At 37.2% G+C, this 22,664-nt stretch overlaps 3 protein-coding genes and 1 long non-coding RNA gene across 6 annotated transcripts in view; 3 read left to right on the top strand and 1 right to left on the bottom strand.

Annotated features, from left to right (window-relative positions):
• Positions 1–3,297, top strand: part of LOC107670323 (ubiquitin carboxyl-terminal hydrolase 37-like) — an 11,975-nt gene extending 8,678 nt beyond the window's left edge. For both annotated transcript variants that reach the window (XM_016462892.1, XM_016462891.1), the window contains exons 18-24: positions 574–790; positions 882–1,042; positions 1,754–1,814; positions 1,909–2,024; positions 2,110–2,179; positions 2,268–2,406; positions 2,494–3,297. In XM_016462892.1, coding sequence (XP_016318378.1) covers positions 574–790; positions 882–1,042; positions 1,754–1,814; positions 1,909–2,024; positions 2,110–2,179; positions 2,268–2,406; positions 2,494–2,575 — 846 coding nt within the window. In that variant the 3' untranslated portion in view covers positions 2,576–3,297. The remainder of the gene's footprint in view (positions 1–573; positions 791–881; positions 1,043–1,753; positions 1,815–1,908; positions 2,025–2,109; positions 2,180–2,267; positions 2,407–2,493) is intronic.
• A 136-nt stretch (positions 3,298–3,433) lies between these two features.
• On the bottom strand, positions 3,434–6,371 carry LOC107670327 (putative ribonuclease). Its single transcript, XM_016462898.1, has 4 exons — positions 5,884–6,371; positions 5,547–5,678; positions 5,383–5,451; positions 3,434–3,967 (listed from the first exon to the last, which is right to left on the bottom strand). Exons 1-4 carry the CDS (start codon positions 6,091–6,093, stop codon positions 3,881–3,883), a joined length of 498 nt encoding a protein of 165 aa, XP_016318384.1. The 5' UTR covers positions 6,094–6,371; the 3' UTR covers positions 3,434–3,880.
• A 3,798-nt stretch (positions 6,372–10,169) lies between these two features.
• Positions 10,170–17,126, top strand: LOC107670324 (CASP8 and FADD-like apoptosis regulator). 2 transcript variants are annotated; one of them, XM_016462894.1, is made up of 10 exons: positions 10,170–10,309; positions 10,995–11,295; positions 11,378–11,483; positions 11,576–11,711; positions 12,185–12,246; positions 12,347–12,410; positions 13,009–13,061; positions 13,512–13,587; positions 14,778–15,279; positions 16,059–17,126. In XM_016462894.1, the coding sequence occupies exons 2-10, from the start codon at positions 11,012–11,014 to the stop codon at positions 16,186–16,188; spliced, it is 1,413 nt and encodes a 470-aa protein (XP_016318380.1). In that variant the 5' UTR covers positions 10,170–10,309; positions 10,995–11,011; the 3' UTR covers positions 16,189–17,126. The 2 variants fall into 2 exon arrangements, with proteins under 2 accessions (XP_016318380.1, XP_016318379.1); XM_016462893.1 differs by having other exon boundaries at positions 13,509–13,587.
• A 365-nt stretch (positions 17,127–17,491) lies between these two features.
• The window catches only part of LOC107670340 (uncharacterized), an 87,212-nt gene continuing 82,039 nt past the window's right edge, over positions 17,492–22,664 (top strand). The window contains exon 1 of the long non-coding RNA XR_001632082.1: positions 17,492–17,943. This is a non-coding gene — a long non-coding RNA (uncharacterized LOC107670340). The remainder of the gene's footprint in view (positions 17,944–22,664) is intronic.

The following is a 22,664-nucleotide window of genomic DNA, read 5'->3' as shown; positions in this document are numbered from 1 at the left end:
AATTTAATTCATACAGTGAACACTATGCAGTCTTATTTTACACTTATTCAATTTCTGTATCTGAATACTACCGTTTATTTTATCTATGCTTGTAACTTGTGTATTTTTTTTTTATTTTTTTTTTTACTGACTGTTCACTTGCCTTTAATCATGTTTGAATTTTTCAGACTATAGTTTTTGCTGTGGTATATGAAGAAGTACTTAAAGTGTGTGGAAAGCTAAGTTACAATGATATAAAATTAGAGTCATACATTTTTTTTTTGTATGTTCACACTGATGTTAAAATGACATTTTCTGATTTGTGACATTACTTTTTATGTAATGCTAAAACACTGCTGGTCACTTTCAGAAGTTATAGTGATTCTTTCTTTTCCAAGAAAGAATGTGAAACAAATTGGCTATATAATTTTCATTTTTAAATATTTTAAAATATAATTGAAATAGATTTTTCACACTTTAAGCAATATCTTATCGCATATCGAATATCGCATTTTTTAACAAGGTATCGCATAACGCATTTTTCTTCAAAATCGCACAGCCCTACCTCACATCTAACCTCCCTTTTGTTCTCAGGTGCAGCACAATGCACAGGTCGAGCACTCAGAGTTTAATGCAATCAACGATGATGAGATGCTAGCAGCTGTGCTGGAGATGAGTCGGCACGACACTAGTTTGTCCGGATGCCCTGATGACGAGCCAACCAGCAGCCCAGACACAGGGTTTGGAGATGCAGACGGGCAGGACCTGACTCATCATTTAGAGCTTCTAGATGGAGAGAAACAGCCTGCAGGTAACTAGAGTGTTAACTAGACTTCATGTTTATATTCCCGGCCTACAGTGTCTATAGAGTTGTGTTTGTTCATTGTTTGGTTTGTGTCTAGATGCTCTGGAGTCTCTAGATCTGACCATGGATGAGAATAAGGAGAACCAGACGCCTGAAGGTGTGCAGGGAGAGCTGGACTGGGTGCAGCAGTACAGTTTAGACCAGGAGCGAGAGGAACAGGAGCTGCAGCAGGCCCTCGCACAGAGCCTACAGGAACATGTAAGGAATCTAGCTGTAAATTCTATATTTTATGAATTTAATAAAATTGTAATCATCGTAATACTTGTATTGTGGACCTTGATTTTTACACTTCTTAATCTTGTGAATTTTTACCTAACGTATTGTCTAATTGGTTTAAATTCTCCCTCAGTTTGCATTTGTGTGTTTATTTGCTGATAAACTGAAACACGGACAAACGTAGAGATCATTATACGTTGCATAATTTGGTAAAGAATTATATATTTATTTGGTAAAAAAAAATCCTGGGGGGTGGGGTTGAATCTCACTGAAACTCAACTGAATAACATATCCAGGTCATATTTCACCACACAATCAAAGTAACATAATTGTGGTGTTTTGAATATAAAACATTTTAAGGACAGTTTTAAAATCTTGATAAATTTAAAATCAAAATATCTGAAGTAAAACATACAACAACAACAAAAAGACTTAAAAGAGAGAATCTTAAGTTTTACTTTGCCAAAAAAAAAGTTAACAGGCTTCATTCTATTCAAGATTTTTTTGGGGGTCTATTTTGATTGAGTTCACAAGTGGCTTGGGCATATTATTGAGAATGTATGTCTTTTAGCACAATCTTCTTGGCAGCTGTACTTTTCCAGTGTTGTTCATCCTTGACGTCAGCACAGCTTAACTCATGATGATGATAATGACTGCGTTGTTCAGTGAATATTATCTGTGTTAATTGCACAGGAGGCGAGAGAGATGAGGGAAGATGACGATCTGAAGAGAGCCACTGAGCTCAGCCTGCAAGGTCAGAATGACACACCCAGAACATTGTGTTCTGTGTCACATTATTTTGGTTTATGTGAATGTTTTTGTTAACGTGGATGTTTGTGTTGTTGTAGAATTTAATAACTCTTTGCCAGAGCTGCTGTGCTCTGATGACGACTCTGGGAATGAGGATGGCCTGGATATGGAGTACAGTGAGGCTGAAGCTGAAGAGCTCAAGAAGAATGCTGAGGTGAGTCTGAGACCCTCGGTGCCATTTGAGAAGTGCCAGTTTTCAGGGCATGGTTTGAATGATCGTGTAATGATTTGTTCCCCAGACTGGAGAGCTTCCGAACTCCTTCAGACTCATCAGTGTGGTCAGTCACATCGGCAGCAGTTCATCATCAGGTACTGGCGTCTTTTAGCTGTTGTCTTTGCATTGTGGACCAAGTACAGTAAGTTTTAGCAGCTGCTGTTCGTCTCTTTCCTCCTATAGGGCATTACATTAGTGATGTTTATGACATGAGGAAACAGTCCTGGCTCACATACAATGATCTGGACGTCTCCCGCACACAGGAGTCCACAGTTCAGAGAGATCGTGACAGGAGCGGATACATCTTTTTCTACATGCACAAGTAAGTATAAATACAAGAAATCCATGCAAATTAGTGAATGAGACCCACTGCTATTGTTGTGATCTGATGAGATGTTTTTGTGTTCAGAGATGTGTTTGAGGAGCTGTCTGAGCTGGAGAAGGCAGGAGGGAACGGTGATGCCGGTCGCACAGTGCTGCAGCCGCTATAAACGCTCTCGCATGCTTCTAACATCCCATCCGGGTGGATCCTTCTGCTGATGACCAGCTGAACTGAGCCAGGGGTAAACGCAACACCCTTCATCAGTACTACTGAAGACCGTCCACACACACATGCACCTACTTTGGGCACTTTTCCTTTTCTATTTCTTTCACTTTTCCCATTGCTCCCTGTGAAATACTGTTGCCGTGTCAAATGTAGACTTGCAGTTAGATGGGTAAATGTTCTAGAAACTCGTAGGTACAAATGTTTATGGGGAAACGCAAAGAAAATAAATATAGAAATATAGAAAGCATTTTGAGTTGAAGTTGCTCTTATTATTATTTTTTTATTCTTTCTTTTGTTTAAATATTTTGTTTGCCTTGATGAAAAGACCCTCTGGTAAACTTGTGCATTAAGAAATTTAGTTTTTTCCCTTTCCCCTCTGCAAATTTTAGATTTCCTTTTCAATCTATTGCATATAAAAATGTATTCTTGTATATGTTTGGGTGGAATAGGGAATATGGGCTGTCTGTCTTGTTTGATATGCAGCTGAAAATGTGGTGCAATATTTGCTTTTGCCAGTCGGCTTTTATATGACCTATAGCGATGAAGAGAGACTTGGAATAGTACTGATTTATATTCAAGGCTTTACTGATGACTGTTGGTTGTTTTATTCTTATTTTATAAACGTTAATCTAACAAGCTCAGTGGTATTGATGTAGCTTGTCTTTTTTTAAACATCTCCCTTCAAGAATCTTTATGCCTCTCCACACCTACAGACCTAGTAAAACAATTTTGTTTTCCTTCTATATAGAGCTTTACAGTGTGAAGTTGCACAGCCATTGTGTAGAATGTCTGTTTTCAGAAAGACGTCAAATGAAAAACGTTTACTGAATATAGGAAGCATCTGATGAGAGTGCTTCACATGAAGTCAGCTGTTATTTATTTATTTGAGATCTTGTTCACTGTCTGATTTGTACTGTACTGCCGTTCTCATTTTCATGTCTTCGGTAACCACTTTATTCATGTTTTCTGTTCTGATCATCCGAGTAGGTTCATGGAAGAGTGGGACTTGTTTGGACATTGTGTGTATGGTGTTCTCTGAAACAGTGGTATAAGCTCTACTTAATTGCTTAGTATTCAGTCTTTGACTTCCTTGAACACATTTTAAATAAAATTTATTTAGAGAAAAATCAACAGTGTTCCATTGGTTTTAATTCAAGATTCAGAACTCGGTAGTAAATGTGCTTTTCTCCCTTATTTACGGCCCAAGAGTTTCTTTCAAGAAGCGGTCCAGTGTGTAACGTCACATGTCCTATGTGCATCTCTTTGTGAGTGGCTCGAGGTGGCTGCCTGTTAGCCTGTTGAACTCGCTGAGAATGTAACTTTCTTTCTGCTGCATCTGTTGAAAAAGAACACAGTTGATCGGCTTCAAGAACAAGGAGAAAGAATAAAAATATCGGCTCAACTTTTAATGGGGAGACTGGGGCTATTTGTCACAAAGGCTCCACCCCAGCAGCTAAAGGGGCTCAAGTCAAAAGTCCAACTACACAACTACTGCAAACTATGTACTTCATTCTAAAATTAAATTAGATTGTTTTTTTTTAATAGCTTTTGGGTAAAAAGGTGCACACAATAAAAAATTAGGACAATAGTAAACTATAATAGAGGTAGAAGACTAATTTTCATAAATGTAGAATTCTATAGTATTTAATGCCATTTCATATGTAATCATCATAAATTAGATATCATTTATAAATCAGATATCACTTAAAATCTCAAAACTAATCCTGTGAAAACCATTTTGAAATCAGACATTGCGTTACCATGGAATGGTACTTTAAAATCTTTTAGCGGTCTCCTCCCCCTTAGTGGTGTCAAGTGATATTACAAAATCTATTATGGTATTTTACAATCAAAATATTTTATAATCTTGACAAAATACATATAATTGGAAAGGCCTGAGTCTCAAGATTCCATATTTGGTGGTATTTTGTAATATTGGGAAATTTGCATTAAAAAAATGGAGTTTGGGTGCCACCCAGTGGCTATTATTGGTATAATGCCTAAATTTCATAGGAACCTTTTTTGTTTTTTGATATCTGCTTCAAATTTGGAAGACAACGTATTAGACACATGGCTTTAAATTTAAAACAATTATGGATTACAAATATTTTGTCAAATATTTATTTTATATAAAATAAAATAAAAATAGTATAGAACATTTGCATCGGCAATAATCTACTGAAAAGAGACCAACCGTAGGTCTGTATTACAAAGCGTTCATGAATTATAACAATTTTAGTTTGGATGGTGCACTTTCACATCTATGTTCAAAAATGGGGGGTGACAGTTAAGGTGTTTATATTACAGACAAATAAACCTACTCTGAGTAGTATTCACTGGAATGAAAAGTTTGACAACTGGCCCCCCTTTACATAGTGACAATATTTTGTCAGTGCACAGTCAGGACTGTTATGCAAAATGAACACCAAAACATATTTTTCTCTACAAGATGGGGGCCTGGCAGAAAAAGTTTGGGAACCACTTATTTAGCACGTAGCCTGTCATGTGTGCAAGACTTTTAGAGATGTGTTTCTCACCCTGATGGCCTCAGGATGATCGATATGTACATATTTTTAATACACTGAAAGCCAACATGGTTAATTGAATAAATCCACCACCCAGTGTAAAGGGAATATCACCACTTAATAGTTTTCTCTTTTGGTTTTGTTCCTACAAGCAGTTTGTATATTTTTATAAACTATAAAAGACAAGCTACAACAGCCAATACTACTCTCATGAAATATGTCCCACCTCATTCCACTCCTCTTCAGTTTCGTGTCTGTACCCCAGTAAGTGGCAGATCCCATGAGCAGTGACCACCTACGCAACGCCACAAAAAGCCATTTTAATAAACCTTCATGCAATCTCTGCTAGGCTGCAGATATAAATGTGCTCAAACTACACATCTTTCTTACTGTTAGTGCTTCATGAAGATCCTGGGAAGTCTCTTTGCACTGTTGCATTACATACTCTACACCTAAGAAGATGTCGCCTAAGTTATACTCATCTCTTTGGAGGGCACATGGGATTTTGCCTGGCCTCAGATCCTTGGGAAATGAAACAAACTTCAGCCATTATTTCCTTGAACTGCTCAGACATGGGTTACTTCAACTGCCAGCAAAAACAGACATGCTCTAGCCACCTGTCAATGGCCAGTGTTTATACACAATAACATATTTCAGGCCAAGTACTTCCTCTCGTCAATGAGAAAAAAGTATATAGCCATAAAATCAATCTTGACAGCGGTTGTACCTCATAGAAGGGGAAAGACAGCGCATCTGTGGGCTGGTTCTTTTTCCTGTAGATGTGGTTGAAGCGTTGAATCCTGCGGTTGTCCACGCATATGATGCCCATGTCAAACTTCTGGACCCCAAAGATGTGCCTCAGGACCTCCACATCTTTGCGCAGTTTGGCGCGTCTCACGGGAACCACATTCTGCAGATTCCGCAGAACTACGCCCATAGTGAAAGTAAAATTAAATATAAGTTATAACCTAAAAAACCCAACCTGCTGGGAGTTTTTTTTTTTCCCCGTTCGACGCCTTTCACAAGGTGACCGTCTCAAATAGAAATGTGTAAACGTATTTACTCTGCTGCCTACGGAAAGGACAAAAAACTCTATGCATATTAAGACAATTTCTGAGAATATATAACAACATAACGATCATTTCAATAAAATTGCCATGGTCCCGAGTTTGCCCTGTCCATTGATTTGGAAACTGAAAGTGCGCATGCGCCAAATTGTTCATTCATACATGTGGACGGGAAGTTGGAAAAAGGTGTCAAAATAAAAGTCCTGTCATTGTTTTATCAAAAACGTCGAATAGTTCAAATCTTTTCTGAAAGATTGAATAAGAGATTATTGTAATAACATTTTAGTATGCATTTTTACAACATGTATACCCGTTTCATATAATTTGGTATTTAATTCGAATGCGCAGTGACATGTCCTCTTCACAGGATGTAGTAACTTAACTTCCTGGATTGATTGCGCGGTCAAGTTGGGGTTGAATGGCGTCGTTGGCGTTGAATGGCGTCGTTGGCGTGGGGAGATACTTCGGATGGCGACAATGATCAAGACATGGATTTTCAGGAAGTAAGATACAGTAAAAGGAAAAAAAAGAGTAGCATGGGTGATGGATCTGATTGTGAGCAAACAATTAATAAAGTAAGACATACGAGAATTGAAGCTGATAAAGAGGTTGAAGAAAGAGAAATCAAAGTGATAATTACTTTTGCTAAGCAGTCAGAACAACAAACTCATCCTGTTAAACTGTCAAAAGCAATTGAGAAAGAGATAGGGATAGTGAAAGCTGTATCTTGTCTTGGCAATGGAAGAATAATTATTAAATGCAAGGATGAAAAACAGAAGCATATCATTCTGAAAATGAGCAGCGCCAGCTGAAGCTTGGGCTCTGATCCTCTGGGGTGGGTGGGGCATTACACACTTTTTATTTTATTTTTTTCTCCTTCAGTACAGATTCATCACTCATGTGCGCAAGATATACAGTAGGTGGCGGTAATACTCCTAAGGAGTGAACGGCCATTGAACAAAAAGAAGAAGAAGAAGAAGCGGTCAAGTTGGAGGTCACTGTGCTTTAAAAAAAGGGTAATTATGCTGCTATTTAACACATTTACAAAATGTTACACTGCTTTTCGTCTAATTTAACGTTAGTTTAAACTGGAGGCAGGATTTATTTGCTACTGAAGACAGCACCAGAGTCGGTGTTTGCAGTTTAGTTGTCATAAGCTGGTTCGCTTGTGTTGTTTCTGTGTGTACCTGAAGACTTCAGTGTTTGTTTTGTATTCAGTTGCTGTTTAACAGCTAATTCATGAAGCGAAACCATTGAAGTACAGCTAAACTGATCCGTTGCAATCTCAAAATATGCATTTAACTGCGCTTATACACGAGCTTTAGTCTGCATTTTAACCACACGTTTTTGAATCGACTCGCTCTTAAGCTCTTTAGCTGAGTGATTCGGTTGAGTCGAGTGACTTTAACTTGAGATTTCTTCAGCAGCAGTCATGGGTGGGGATCATGGACATGGGCACGGCAAGCTGTCCATGCCTGACTACAAAGTGTGGAAATGGGAAGGAACGCCGCTGGAAGCAACCCAGCAGAGGCTCGCTCGAAGAGGACTCAGGGACCCCTGGGCTCGGTAAGATCATACAGTTTCAGATATTTGCACCTGCATTGTTTGCCTGGAGTTCTCTATGGCATGCACATGACATGAGTACTGTATCTGAATAGATAGTGGGCTGTTAAATTCCGGTTCACCCCTGTGTATTGTGATAAGAATTATATAAATGAGTTAAAGGAATAGAAAATACAGTTTCAGATATTTGCACCTGCATTGTTTGCCTGGAGTTCTCTATGGCATGCACATGACATGAGTACTGTATCTGAATAGATAGTGGGCTGTTAAATTCCGGTCCACCCCTGTGTATTGTGATATAAGAATTATATAAATGAGTTAAAGGAATAGAACACCCAAAAATGACAATTAGCTGAAAATGTACTCCACTTTTGGGCCATCCAAGATGTAGATAAGTTTGTTTCTTCATCAGAACAGATTTGGAGGAATAGCATTCCATCACCTTCTCAGCAATGGATGCTCTGCAGTGAATGGGTGCCGTCAGAATGAGGGTCCGAACAGCTGATAAAAACATCACAATAATCCGCACGACTCCAGTCCATCAATTAACATCATGTGAAGTCCATGCTTGTAAGAAACAAATTCATCCATCAGTAAATAATCCGTAATAACTCTTTCTCCAGTGAAGAAGTCCATCCTTTGTTGTCCTTAACTGGCATATTTGATTAGAACTGTTTTTGACTGTTAGTCTTGTAAATGGTGCTTGATCAGACAAGACCCTTTTTGAATGGAGAAAGCAATATTATGGATAGAGGTATTTTAGCCATAAGCAACAGTTAATGGATTTTTTTTTCTTTCAAACGTGCACCTTTTTACGGTGGCCGAGAAGTGCAAAGCAAATCACAATTCTGAAAACAAAATAACAAATTACAAACGAAAATGTAAGTCTAAAAAACGAAATAAAAATTCAGAAAGCACAACAACAATTCAGAAAACAAAATAACAATTCAGAAAACACAATGACAAATTCAAAAACAAAATAACAAGTCAGAAAACACAACGACAAATCAGACAAACCGGAAGAGGTAGGTATAGTTTGAGACAGCGCCATTGGTTTGGGATTACTCACCGCTGACTGGACGAGACATCTGTCAATCAACGTATACAGGAAGAACCAGCCGAAGAACAGCAGAGTCGTGGTAGAAAGTTCGGAGATGGTATTAAAGTAGCTCAGTTTAAATGTATTGTATGAGTTGCCCTTACTATGGAATAAAAAATACGGAGTGTATATTTACATTTAGTTAAAAGTGGCTGTAAAACATCAGCTCCAGTGGCGCAGATGGATAAGTGCTTGTCGTTAGTTTTTTGACGCGATCGATCCGGGTTTTGCCGAACTTGCAATGCTACATTTCTCCAAACCTGATGAAGAAACAAACTCATCTACATCTTGGATGGCCTGAGAGTGAGTAGATTTTCACATTTAAATTAACTAAATTGAAAAATTAATTAGTACTAAATTTATTAGTCCCCCCCCCCAAAAAAAAAGAAACTATTCCTTTAAATTTAAAAGTGATTCTCTTATTGTGACTTCCAGGCCATCGTTTCAGTGCATTCAGCCAAGTATTTTATAAAATGTAGATAAAAATGTTGACTATGACGTCCTTAACGTCCTCGATAATGCACTGCTGTGTGCTTACAATGTATATCTATGTATTTTTGCTTTGTTGTACACACTGAGGTATGAATCAAAAGGATTGTGGCATTGCACAGATGCTGGCAATTAGATTGGAAGGTTAATATTTAATTTAATGGGGAAATTAAAAACTAGAAAAAGATCATGAATCATTTAGGTCATCTTTTAATCTGTTGAGTTCTCTTCCAGCTAAACGGAAATAGCTGCCAGCAGAGGAAACGGTAACCAGAGGTTAGATGATTAGCAAAAGGAGCTGGCTTATTAAACACTTAATCTTAATAGACATCGTTTTTCATATCCAGTGCGTTTTTGGTTGCAGTTTTATGTGATATGAAGTTTATGGTTATTTTGGGAAAATCCCAGGTATTTTGAGCAGTAGGATTATAAAAAAAATATATGCTAATATAAAATTAAATGACAAAAGTAGCCTATATAAAACTGCAAAATAAACATTCATCTATCGGTACTTTTTACTTGAGTGCATAAAAAAATCAAGTACTTTTGTACTTTCACTCGAGTAAAATTAAAAACGGAGTACTTTTACCTTTACTGGAGTAATATTTTATTATACGGATCTGTACTTTTACTCAAGTACTTGATTTGTGTAGGCAAAGAGAAAGTAGAATATAAAGAGATGTAGTGTTTGTTGACTCTCTCCACAATTTATGTAATAAAAAAGCGAATTTCAAAAATATACTACTTTGCAAATACCCAAATTTAGCAGCACGTACTTGAATGCCGAAAGTTAGACGTACACGTTTGCGCCCACTTCCTCCTTTTCTCTTTCCGTCTCGAGTAAAGTGCATCACCGTCATGGAATGCCTCTGAATTACCGCTATATTGACTCCAGAGCGGATGCTCCGTTCAGTCAGAACAGCAGCTCTCTTCAGGTAAGGGTGACAGTTTTGTCTTTTTATTCGAGAATATTTAAATGTATTGACTTATAATCTCCACATAAAACAAGTAGCAGTTTTTTTTAAGCATGCTCACAAAGCTTTACCGCACTGTAGCTAATCATAGTTTCAGAATCACAACCATATATAGTAATATCATTTGTAACTATACGTTTTACGCTATAAATGCGACTAAAGGTATTGTTAATATAGCCTAGTAAAACTGTCATCAAAAATAAATGATAGAAAGTCTTAATTAACCAGAAGATACGATATTTATTTAATACGATATATGATAGGCTATATAGTGCTATTTTGGCAGAAACGCTCGCTGTGTTTATTGTTATTATTATTGTTGGGTCTATAGTAGACAGATATCGTCGTATTATGTCGATTGGTGTCATTTGAAGATACATACAAACGAAATATCCCAACATGTACCCATACTGAGTAACATCCTGCTGTAATGCCTTGGCTTGTACATTTGCAAATGCTATTTAATTGTGAAAGTAAGTCTAGGATGAATGACCTGACTCACCATTTGTACATAATACATTACAAGAACTAACTTTAATACAAGAAAGCATAGGCTACTCTAAAACCCTACACTTTTGTAAATGAACTAAATACCCCAATTAAGAGCGATTCTTCCTTTCATAATGGCAGTTTTTGTCCTTATCAGAGTCATTTTGGAGCACAATGTCAGGCCTGTACCACACGATCAGTCAGATCACTGATGAGCTCAGTGCAGATGAATGCAAGCGGATCTCTTACCTGTGCGGCGCTCTTGATGTGGACAAGTTCTCTACAGATCCCAGAGGCATGTTACAATCTATGCTGTGCCAGATGAGGATGGATTACGTGTTTCTCATGGAGCTCATTCTGAAAATAAAACGCTATGATCTGCTGAGAGAAGTGCTGAGCACCAACAAGAGCACGGTTGAGGGGCTGCTAAAAAATGGCCATTCTGTATCAGAATACAGGTAATGCTCGCTCTGCGCATCTCCATTTATGCACAGTGTGGGAGTTTAAGAGAAGGTTTTAACCTGGACGTTGTGTTTTTAGAGTGCTGATGGCTGATGTTAGTGAGGACATGGACACAGAAAACCTGAAGTCATTGACATTCTTACTCCGAGGCACTTTACCAAAACACAAACTGGACAATGTCCAGGTATGATGTCCTGACAGCTCTGTTCTTCACGTGTAGAACTGAAATGTTTCATGTGTGGAGCTGAAATGAGATTTTTAAACATATACTTGCAGAGTTTTTTAGACATTGTAGTGGAGTTGGAGAAACTCGACCAGCTCTCCAGTGAGAAGATGGACTTGATTGAACACTGCCTGAGGTCCATCCATAGGGCCGATCTAGCTAAAAAGATCAGTCACTACCAGCAGACAGGTAAGAATTACCATGTTGTTATTGATGTTTTTGTAGATGCAACCATATAATACACTCCTGTTGTCTCATTCAGAGGGATTTAGGCTACAGTATGTCATTAACATGATACGATCTCAAAAAAAGTTACAAAAGCTGTCACTGGGATGTAGCTTTTGCATCATATTCACCCCTAAAGGGTGCGTTTTAGTCATTTAAAGGTACATAGTAGTACCCTTTGAAAAGGTACTGCCCCAGTGAAAGATTTGTGTCTTTTTTCTGAGTCAATTGTATCACTTCCGTATTAGGATGATGCAAAATCACATGTGACATCGGAACAGTCTGATTCAGTTCCTCTTTCCTACTTCTTCTTATTGGTAGTTCTTTCTGTTGCGTCATCACTATTAGGAAATTAACCTTTAGGTATTTTTATGGGAAACTGAATCAGTTGATTTGTATAGGTTTCCTTTTTAAATAACTGAAAACCGCTTTTGCAGTGCTAATGACCAAACAAGGATCTTCACCTCCAGACAGACTGAAGTTCTGCACAATGCCACCGGTGAGATTTAATTTGGTTGCTTTGTCTAACAACATAGCACTTAAAGTGTTTCATATTTCAATCATCTTTACTTAAATGTGAGTGTTTGTGTCATTCACAGCCAAGTAGCTCATTCAGTGTGTCATCAGCTTCCTGTAATGTCAGGCCAGTTTCCAAATTCTGTGGTGAGTTAATTCAAAAATGGACAGAATGAGGAAATACTCTACCAGTCAAACGTTTGGACAAACCTCTCTTTGTGTCTTTATTGTTATGTTTTTATCCCACAATTTCCAGTATTACTAATGTCATCAAAACTAGAAAAAGCACATAGGATGGGACATATTAAGCGACCAAAAATCTTAATCTTAATATTTTCACTACACTGTAGAATAATAAACTGTTGAGAAAAGTTCAAAGTTCAAAGCAACATTATTCATTCAGATTTTCAGAAAGTGACTGGTGGTAAAAAAAAAAAAAAAACCTTTAGGGGAATTCTGTTGATCTAACATGGGTTTTTATGTACTTACAAGTAACTCAGTTTTCTTAGTATTTGTGACTAATTTATATATTTTTCTAATATACGACAAATATACGACATATGTCTAATGTATATTTGACTAATATGTATTATCCTAAATATGTATATCATAACATTTGACTGGTAGAGTGCAGTATGTTCTGTGTAATTGTATCTATCTATCTATCTATCTATCTATCTATCTATCTATCTATCTATATCTATCTATATCTTCTTTTCTTTTTATTAATTAATTAATTTTTTAGATAAACCGACCACAGTGAAGAAGAAACTACTTGGCACTAGCTCTTATTGTCAGGTAATTTAAATAAATAAATATATTTTTAATGAAATGCATATCATGAATTTTCGAATGAATTTGAAATATGTTCGATATGCTTTTAAGATATACTGTATATCTGTTCAATACAATGAGCACTGATGCTCAGCTAGTTCATTATGAAACTGTAGGATTTTATTAAAACAAAAGGTTTCACTTCTTTCTTTGACCATATGGCCAAAATTAGAGTTTTGCATTTAGGGTATTATTTTGTTAATTCCAAGTGCTGTTTCAAGGTAAGTAATAACATTATTTCCTAGTAACACGTTATGGGTGCAGACTCCAAATATAAGTGAAACTGTTATTGTGGGTGAAAATGCCACTGTGGAAGATTGTTATCAGGTGATGAATGTGGCCAAACCAATGACATGTAACAGATCAGTGTGTCAAACTGACTTGTGTTGATTTGATCTCTTTGATCTCCAGCAGCAGGAGGAAGTGTACAGTATGCAGAGTGATCCCAGAGGAGTGTGTTTAATCATAGACTGTGTCGGCACTGAAGGAGGTGAGAAATCACTGATCTTATGTAGTTTACTAGGGATGTAACGATTCACTCAACTCACGATTCGATTCGATTCACGATTTTTTTTTAACAAAATGAGATTTAACACAAATTATAAATTAAATGTGTCCTTTTATTATTGCTTGGACAAAATACTGCGCGTTTCTTTGTGAAATTGAAATATAACACTATAATAATATACTAATATAGCACTTGCATATTATTGCTCTTTTGTTGGTTTTGATTGCGCTTAAACCGTTTCCTGGTTTCCGCTGTAAACAAAGCAGAACTTTAATAAGTTCCCCTCAGACATACATTCATATAAACTCCTACCCCTAATTGAATCGCGATTTGTTTAGCATCTCAACCGATTTGAATCGTCACATATTTAAATCGATTTTCAACCGGCTCGCGGTTAATCATTACATCCCTATAGTTTACAATACCGTTCAAAAGTTTGGGGTTGGTAAGATTTTCTATTTGAATACATTTATAAAATGTAATTTATTCCCGTGATACAAAGCTGAATTTTCAGCATCATTACTCCAGTCTTTTGTGTCACATGATCTTCAGAAATCATTCTAATATGCTAATTAGCTGCTTATTATTATTATCAGTGTTGAAAACAGTTGTGTTGCTTAATATTTTTGTAGAAACCATAATAATAGGATTATTTGATGAATAGATATTTCAAAAGAAAAGCTTTGTTTAATTGAAATAGAAATCTTATGTAACAAAGTCTTTACTGTTACTTTTGATCAAATTAATGCATCCTTGCTGAATAAAAGTATTAATTTCTAAAAAAAACAAAAAAAACATTGAATTGTACTGTGGTCATGTTTTTCAGTATGTGTTAAATCAGTACTATCACAAGTCCAAAACTTTTATCTAGTTGTTCATCCAAATGCTGGTATTGTCTTTTCCTAGCACAAACTTTTTTTTTTGTAATGAAAAATTTGGTTTAATCATCAAGACACAACAGAATGAGCCATTTCCATTTACTAATTGCAATGCTCAGCTAATTTAATAGCAGACTATTATTTAAGCAGAGTTTATTTTTATTTTTTAAACTGAGTTTGAAATCGAAAGTCAATTGAATGTAAATGTCTGTTTGGTGATTAGTACTAATAGTCCCACTTAGTTGTGAAAGAAATCACATTACCCTCTAGTAATGGCTTCTCTTTTCCTTACAGATGAGCTGGAGCAGACATTTAAGGCCTTACACTTCCATGTGATCACGCACAAGCTGCTGAGTGTGAGGGACGTGCAGTCCACTCTGAGGGAAGTGGCTCATCAGCAGGGTCACTATAGAGCGTCTGCTTTTGTCTGCTGTGTTATCAGCCGAAGCCGCTCTTCAGATCTGCTGGCCACTGACTCTCACGGTCCAGGACTGAGCCTGGACACTGTCAGGCGCCTCTTCACCTCAGACTCCTGCCCGGGCCTGGCAGGCAAGCCTAAACTCTTCTTTATCCAGAGCTATGATGTGTCCGAGCCTCAGAGGTGTGCTGGGTGTATGGAGGGTGGAGAGCTGGAGACAGACGGGCCTGTGCTCTTATGCTGCAAGAGGACTGTCCCGGTGGATGCGGACATCTTCTGGAGTCACTGCTGGACTCGAGGAAAACAGCTGGAGGTGCCAAACCATCAGTCTGTGTACCTGAAAGCCTTGAGATCCTCCTTAACTGAGGGACAGAAAAGGTAAGACTTAACACTTTGAAATATTTAGAATTACACTACCGATTTCCAATCAAAAGATTGGAATTATTACGATTTTTTTTTATGTTTTTGTTTTTTTCTCATGCTCACCAATACAAAAAATATATATAAAAATACATATTTTAAAATGTCATTTATTCCTGTGATGCAAAGTTGAATTTGCAGCATCATTACTCCAGTCTTCAGTGTCACATGATCCTTCAGAAATCATTCTGATATACTGATTTACTGCTCAAGAAACATTTATTATTTTCAATGTTACAGACAGTTTTTGTTTTAAATAAATGCTGTACTTTTGAACTTATTTCATCAAAGAATCCTGAAAAATGTATCACAGTTTCCACAAAAATATTAAGCAGCACAACTTTTTTCAACACTGATAATAATAAGACATGTTTCTTGAGCAGTAAATCAGTATATCAGAATGATTTCTGAAGGATCATGTGACACTGAAGACTGGAGTAATGATGCTGCAAATTCAGCTGCGCATCACAGGAATAAATTACATTTTACAGTATATTCAAATATAAAAGAGCTATTTTAAATTGTAATAATATTTCACAATATTAACTGAATAATAATAAAATTATTCCAAACATTATATTGTTATCATATAGTATAGAGCATATATTAGATTGCATATTTCTAAATCTCTATTGGCCATTTTGGACCCAGGGATTGATTGATTGATTGATTTTTATTATTATTATTTCTATTAAGCGTTATGTAAGTATTACTAATTGTATTTTTATTCTTTTCAGGAGGACTCATTTGGTGGACTTGCACATGGCGGTGAATCGTGCAGTATATGAACACAATGACAAATCTCCAGAATCCTCGTACTTTTTAAATCTCAGGCACACTCTCAGGAAGACAGTCTATTTGTCTTGATTCCGTCATGAACCCTTACGTTTAAGTGAAGGTAGATGATTATTCAAGAACGTTTGATGCTTGAGTAGATAGATGATCATCATAATGATGTCTCTGTGAATTGTATCAATTATGATTTGCAATGTGTCAGTAAATAAATCTCAGGTTTTGTTATTGTAGTTTCCTATATTGTCCACATGTTGGCAGTGTTGTCCAGTGTTGGCAGTGAACTTCACCACCACGTGTTAAACTTGCTTTTAAAACATCTGAACTGATTGCCCTCTAAAACCAATATTTAAATCATTTAATTGAATTGAATAAATTGGTAAAAGAAAGTTTGAACAGAAGTCCCAAACAATATTAAACTATTCGAATACTGATAGCTTCAGACAGCCAGTGTCTACAGTCACAGGAAACTGTATCACGCATCAAAATTACATTATAACCTAAAGGGAGACCTGGGACTTCATCTATGGAGATGCAAGTTTTAACAATGTTTATCATTCTGTTTAACATTATATTTTATATGTGTGTTTTTTCTCATAATGTGTGCATATGTTTGTCTTTCAATGAAATCGGTGCTATTTGTATACATCTTGAACACCTGTAAACATTTGACAAAGCAATGAATAACTACCAAACTTTACCAAAGTGATACAACAAAAATCCTGTAACTTTATTTGACTTTTTTGTGTTTCCAACTTCTCCTTGCTATACTAGCAAAGATGTGCATTTTCAAAGAAGTCAACCCTGTTACTGTCATAACTGACATTAATTCCATTAAAAAACATCAAGATGCGAACTCCTCAAAGTCAAGTATTGTCTTGTCTTATGGTTTAAATTCGACATTCAACCCTGTTACCTTGTTTTTGTCAGGAGCTGATTATTGAAAGGTGGATATTTGTATTATCAGCTTGTTCTTTCTAATAAAACCCATGTGTCATGACCTTGAGCACAAGGTTGACTTAAATGAACTAAACTGCTCATCCTGTTACTGTCAACCCTGTGATCATAAACCCTGTTACTTCTTTTAGGGCGTAGCGGTATTTCACTATGTTAAACTGTTTACATTTAACTTCAAGTGTCACAGTGCATGTTTATTAACATTTGACCCATGCTATAAATAGCTTTACATTATTTGTCTGGTAGAAAGCTTGATTTACTTCAATACAAACGGCAAAATACTTTGTTAGACAGAGAAACGGCCGATTTAGTGTTAGTATAGCAAGTGCAGCGCACTGCCAGTGCATGTCACCGGTGTGTGTGTGTGTGTGTGTGTGTGTGTGTGTGTGTGTAGGTGAGACACTGACGCGCTGTTCCCAGCTGCTCTGCTGCAATGGCGATGGTGGCGCGCTGAAGAGCGGAGTTGGCCGAGTTTCCCTTTGTTTTACGACGCATTCTTCAGTCATGCACGACCATCCAGCGCTAAATCCGGCTTGAAGAAGGGCGTGGATCTTACATTTTATCTGCGGCCCCAGTGGCTGGGCTGTAAGCAAACAGCAGCCTACATGCAACCGCCCCGATACTTCTCACATTTGCATGCGATAAGCGACCAGCACCCACCCATCCCTCTCTTTCCAGCAGCTGATCTGAGCCACAACAAGCCCTCTGGCCGGTGAGGACCTGGAGCTGTCTGACCCAGCTGGATCATTATGGCAGAGCGCAGTTCCACCGGATTACTGATGATGATGCTGGACCCGTCGCCGGCGATCGCGATGACTCTCCCGGCGGAGGTGCGCGAGAAGCTGGCGGAGCTCGAGCTGGAGCTCTCCGAGGGTGAGTCGCTGGTTTTCCCTCTCCATGCCACATACCGGGTTTTAGAGTTCAGGGTTGCATCAGATTTCCTATGAATAGGGTTCATGCATTATTATGGACGCAGGCTGTTGACATACCCTTAAATACACACCTCTCCATATGCGCTCTGAAATATCTGATCTGTCATCGGTATGTTTTTACTGCAACCCTTCTGTACCTATATAATAGCGGTGATGATGATAGATGTAATGCAGGTTCAGTGCTGTGTCAGCAGTGCTTTAGATCAGAAAGAGCATTCAGAACCAATAAAAGCAATGCAATATAAAGTACAACAAATACAGAAAATCATATGTTGGTGTAGCCTAATACAACTGCTGTTACTTTTGGCAAACAACAGAAACAGTTTGAGAATCATCCTACTGGTCATGTTGTGTGTGTTTGGAGGTGCTGGAACAAATGCAAGACTTTTAGATTCATACAATGATGATTTTCAGGTTGTACACTCTAAAAAATGCTGGGTTGTTTCAACCCAACTTTGGGTCAAATATGGACAAACCCAACCGTTGGGTTAAATTTTTACATTAAATTTTTAACCCAACGGTTGGGTTAGTCCATATTTGAATGCCCAGCATTTTTTAGAGTGTAGAAACATGTATGCATGACATCTGGATTGTTCCAAGCGAACTGCTCAGTATTCAATCTGGCGATGGAAATTTCAGACAAGAACAACAGCATGCTTTGCATGTCATGTCTGTGCTGCAAAAATTCCCTAAGCAGGTCGTTTGCTGATAAGAATATTGATTAAACCTGTAGGTCCTCACATATTAAGAATTTTTATCAATATATTGACTCTACACATTTCCTGACTTGGTGACAAAGTCAAGGATCCATTCCGATTACTTTTTCTAACAAATCCCACAAGAGCTTGACTAGTAAAAAAAAAAAAAAAATCAGATTTTTTAACTGTTATCATATAATAACAGATGTGCTGAACTGCAGTGGTAGTGCACCTTTTAAACTGGAGGATGTCTTCTGTGTAAATGCACAGCAGGAAGAGTTCAAACTGAACTAATTAGACCAACCGTGTGCTGCTTTCTTGAGATCTTCCAGCACATCTATGAGGGAGGGGAATGTGCAAATTAGCCTATGATTTGATGACTGTTATTTAAATGAAATTCACAATTACAGGGCTGTGTAGCGAATCAGCTCATGGGGAAATATGAATAATTAATCATAACTAGTTATAATTAATTATAAATATTTAGATCCGCTGTAGATATTTACTTGACCTCTCAGGGTCAACTGTTTGTCAATTCTAAGAACGTTAATTTCCTGATTAAGGTAAATAACTTTCTTACTGTACAGTTCTACAGAGAGCCTGTAGCATAAATCGGCATGATTAAGGGACTCCAGTTATGAGCAAACAATGAACAACGTCAAGTGTGATACAAGTAAGGCTACCAGTGGCCTGTGGTCATTCGCAGACATCCTGGCGCCCAGTCTATTGGGTGAGGGGTCTGTGACGACTTGTTAATCTAATTAATAATTGATTTGTTAAATCAAATGAAAAATGGTGTGTCTGATTGGTCCAGACGCTACAGCTGTTTTTTAAATGATCATATTGTCAGAAACAATTATGGGCAGTACTCATCCACATGCTATTAAATCTCTGTTTAAACCTTTAAAAGCTTTGCTTTTATAGAGATTGTTTATGTATATTAATTCAGAGTCATTCATTGTAATTATTAGCTAGTTCTGCTGAGTAATGATGTCTTTATTGAGTATTATTGGAGAATGGTAACAGAATAGCCAAAGGTTTCAGACGACCTGAGTTTGTTCTTGTGAAGAATTGTGGGAATATTCACTACCGTTTAGGGGTCAGTAAAGATTTTATTATTATTTTTTATCATTTTTATTCAGTAAGGGTGCACTAAATTCTTCAAAAGTGACAGTAAAGACTTACATTGATACAAAAAATGCTGTTCTTTTGAACTTTCAATTAATTAAAAAAAAATCCTGAAAAAAGTGTCACAGTTTTCATTAAATCGTTAAGCGGCACAACTGTTTCCAACATTGTTAATAATAAGAAATGTTTCTTGAGCAGCAAATCAGCATATCAGAATGATTTCTGAAGGATCATGTGACACTGAAGACTGGAGTAATGATGCTGCAAATTCAGCTTTGATCACAGCAATAAATTACATTTTTATAGTTATTTTCAATTGTAATAATATTTCACAATATTACAGTTTTCACTGTAAATAAATGCAGCTTTGGTGAGCATAAGAGACTTCTTTCAAAAATATTTAAAAATCTTACCGACCTCAAACTTTTAAATGGTAGTTTAGACATGAACAATGTATTAACCAGTTAACTGGCAAAAATGTATGCAGTGCTCAAGTTCTGACCCATATTTTATTTGATTATCTCTGGGACGGCAGCACCAGACCTAGTTTCTTAGCAGGCTGAGGGAAGATGTTGTGGTCTTTTAAAATAAGACAGTGAATCCAAAATAGCAGCAGCTCATACTGCTGACATACTGTGTGTCACCGTTGAAATCTCCATTAAGTCTACATTTCCTTATGTAAGTTGAATTTTTGCTTGGTTAAAAGTGTGGCATATAACATGAGCGAACAACACAAACACAGCAGGATTGCAGAAAACAGCCGAACCCCTGTCCACTTCCTGTTTGCGTGTGCATTACTTCCTGTCCTGCACACTGTCTGATAGCCATTGTTTTCCTTTGTCCTTTAATTGCTGACGTCACCAGGCCCAACTCTAAAAGACCCTCAGAATCATTTTGTGCAGCGGGCTTCTTAATAGTATTTTTAAAAGTGAATTGATATTTTCTGATTTCAGTTAATTTTCCTGAAGATGAGGTTGATTCTGAATTGAAACAGGTTGAATTTGGGTTGCAGTACTGCACCAGAGGTTCAAACATCATGTGGTACAAATTGTTCTCAACATTTTAGTTAAAATGAAGAGCAGAGTGACGTTAGGCAGAGGGATTTTTTTTTCAAGGACACTGCTTTAGTGTTATTCTTGGCTAAGGATGTTCAGAGATCTTAATGGAGAATCACACTTCAAACTGCAGTGCGGTTCAGGACTCGGTTAATCTGGCCCTGAGAAACCAGCCCTGAGGCTGTTTCTCTAGTCTTCTTGAGGTTTAAAATCCATTGATGTAGTCCTGCTAATGATTTTAGATGACCGTGCAGGTGGATGAAGGAGTCATGTTAAATCGCACCGCATTGTTAGCTAAGTTCAGCCATAATAGATCTGTAAGTCTCAAGGGAGGCTTCATGTTCCTGAGCTGAGTGTAACAGTCAGACAGGTGTATGATTAACTTTAGTCTAAATCATTCGCTTGTTTAACTGAAATGTTTTGCAGTGTATTGTCTATGTGATAGCGGCTTGAGTAGCACAATTGTTTAAATCAGCCCGAGTCATCTGTTGAATTGTGGGTTAGCGATTTGTATAGGAATGCACAGTATGTCAGTACTATGTTGTTATATTTGTTATATTGGGTATGAGACTGGATATTTAATTATACATGCTTATTTCCCATATATTTACATATAGAATAACTCTTTAAAGTTCTTTAAACATTTATAATTTGTTTAATAAGTTGCAACGCAACTGTAATGTTCCCAGGTCCAGAAACGTAGTAAGGGCATTGGTAAAACAGTCCATGTGACATCAGTGGCTCAACTTCAATTTAGCGAAGCTACGAGAATACTTTTTGTGCGCAAAGAAAACAAATATAACGACTTTATTCAACAATTCTTCTCCCCCGAGTCACTGTCTTCTGCCATTTTGGAGATTATCACAACGCATATACACGTTTTACCCCAAGTGTAAACAACGCCGATTACGTTCATGCGCGCAATTTCCTGTTCTTGGGTACTCTCCAAAATAGCGGAAGACGTAACTTGGGGTAGAAGAATTGTTAAATAAATTGTTTTTTTTCTTTGCACACGAAAAGTATTCTCGTAGCTTCGCAAACCTGAAGTTGAGCCACTGATGTCACATGGACTGTTTTACCGATGTCCTTACTACGTTTCTGGACCTGGGTACATTACAGTTGCGTTGCTGTCTATGCAGGGTCAGAAAGCTCTCACATTCCATCAAAAATATCTTAATTTGTGTTCCGAAGATGAACGAAGGTCTTACGGGTTTGGAACGACATGAGGGTTGAATACTTTCCGTACCCACTGTATATATATATATATATATATATATATATATATAATACACACACATATATATACACACACACACACACACACACACAGAAAATAAAAGTAGATAGAATAGAAAAAATAGAAAGCTAGTTTTTAAAAAAAAGAGAAAAAAAGAAGATAAATAGATAAAGTAGAATTAAAATAGAATAGAAATTGCTAGAGTTAGAGGGTCAAATAAAGATGGAAAAGATGTGATTTAAGTCGTTTCTTGAAGATGGCTAAGGACTCAGCTGCTCGGATTGAGTTGGGCAGGTCATCCACCAGGTGGGAACATTTAATGTAAGAGTCCGTGAAAATTATTTTGTGCCTCTTTGAGATGGCACAATAAAGTGACATTCACTTGCAGAACGCAAGCTTCTAGAGGCACATAAAGTCTGAAGTATTGAATTTAGGTAAAGGGGTGCAGAGCCAGTGGTGGTTTTGTAGCAAACATTAATGCCTTGAATTTAATGCGAGCAGCTACTGGTAGCCAGTGCAAATTGATGAACAGAGGTGTGACGTG

This window comes from Sinocyclocheilus anshuiensis, unplaced genomic scaffold (genome assembly GCF_001515605.1).
Source record: "Sinocyclocheilus anshuiensis isolate Anshui unplaced genomic scaffold, SAMN03320099.WGS_v1.1 scaffold732, whole genome shotgun sequence".
In the NCBI taxonomy this organism is placed as follows: Eukaryota; Metazoa; Chordata; class Actinopteri; order Cypriniformes; family Cyprinidae; genus Sinocyclocheilus; species Sinocyclocheilus anshuiensis.
The sequence above is the reverse complement of the archived record's forward strand: the minus strand, read 5'-3'. Positions and strand labels throughout refer to the sequence as shown.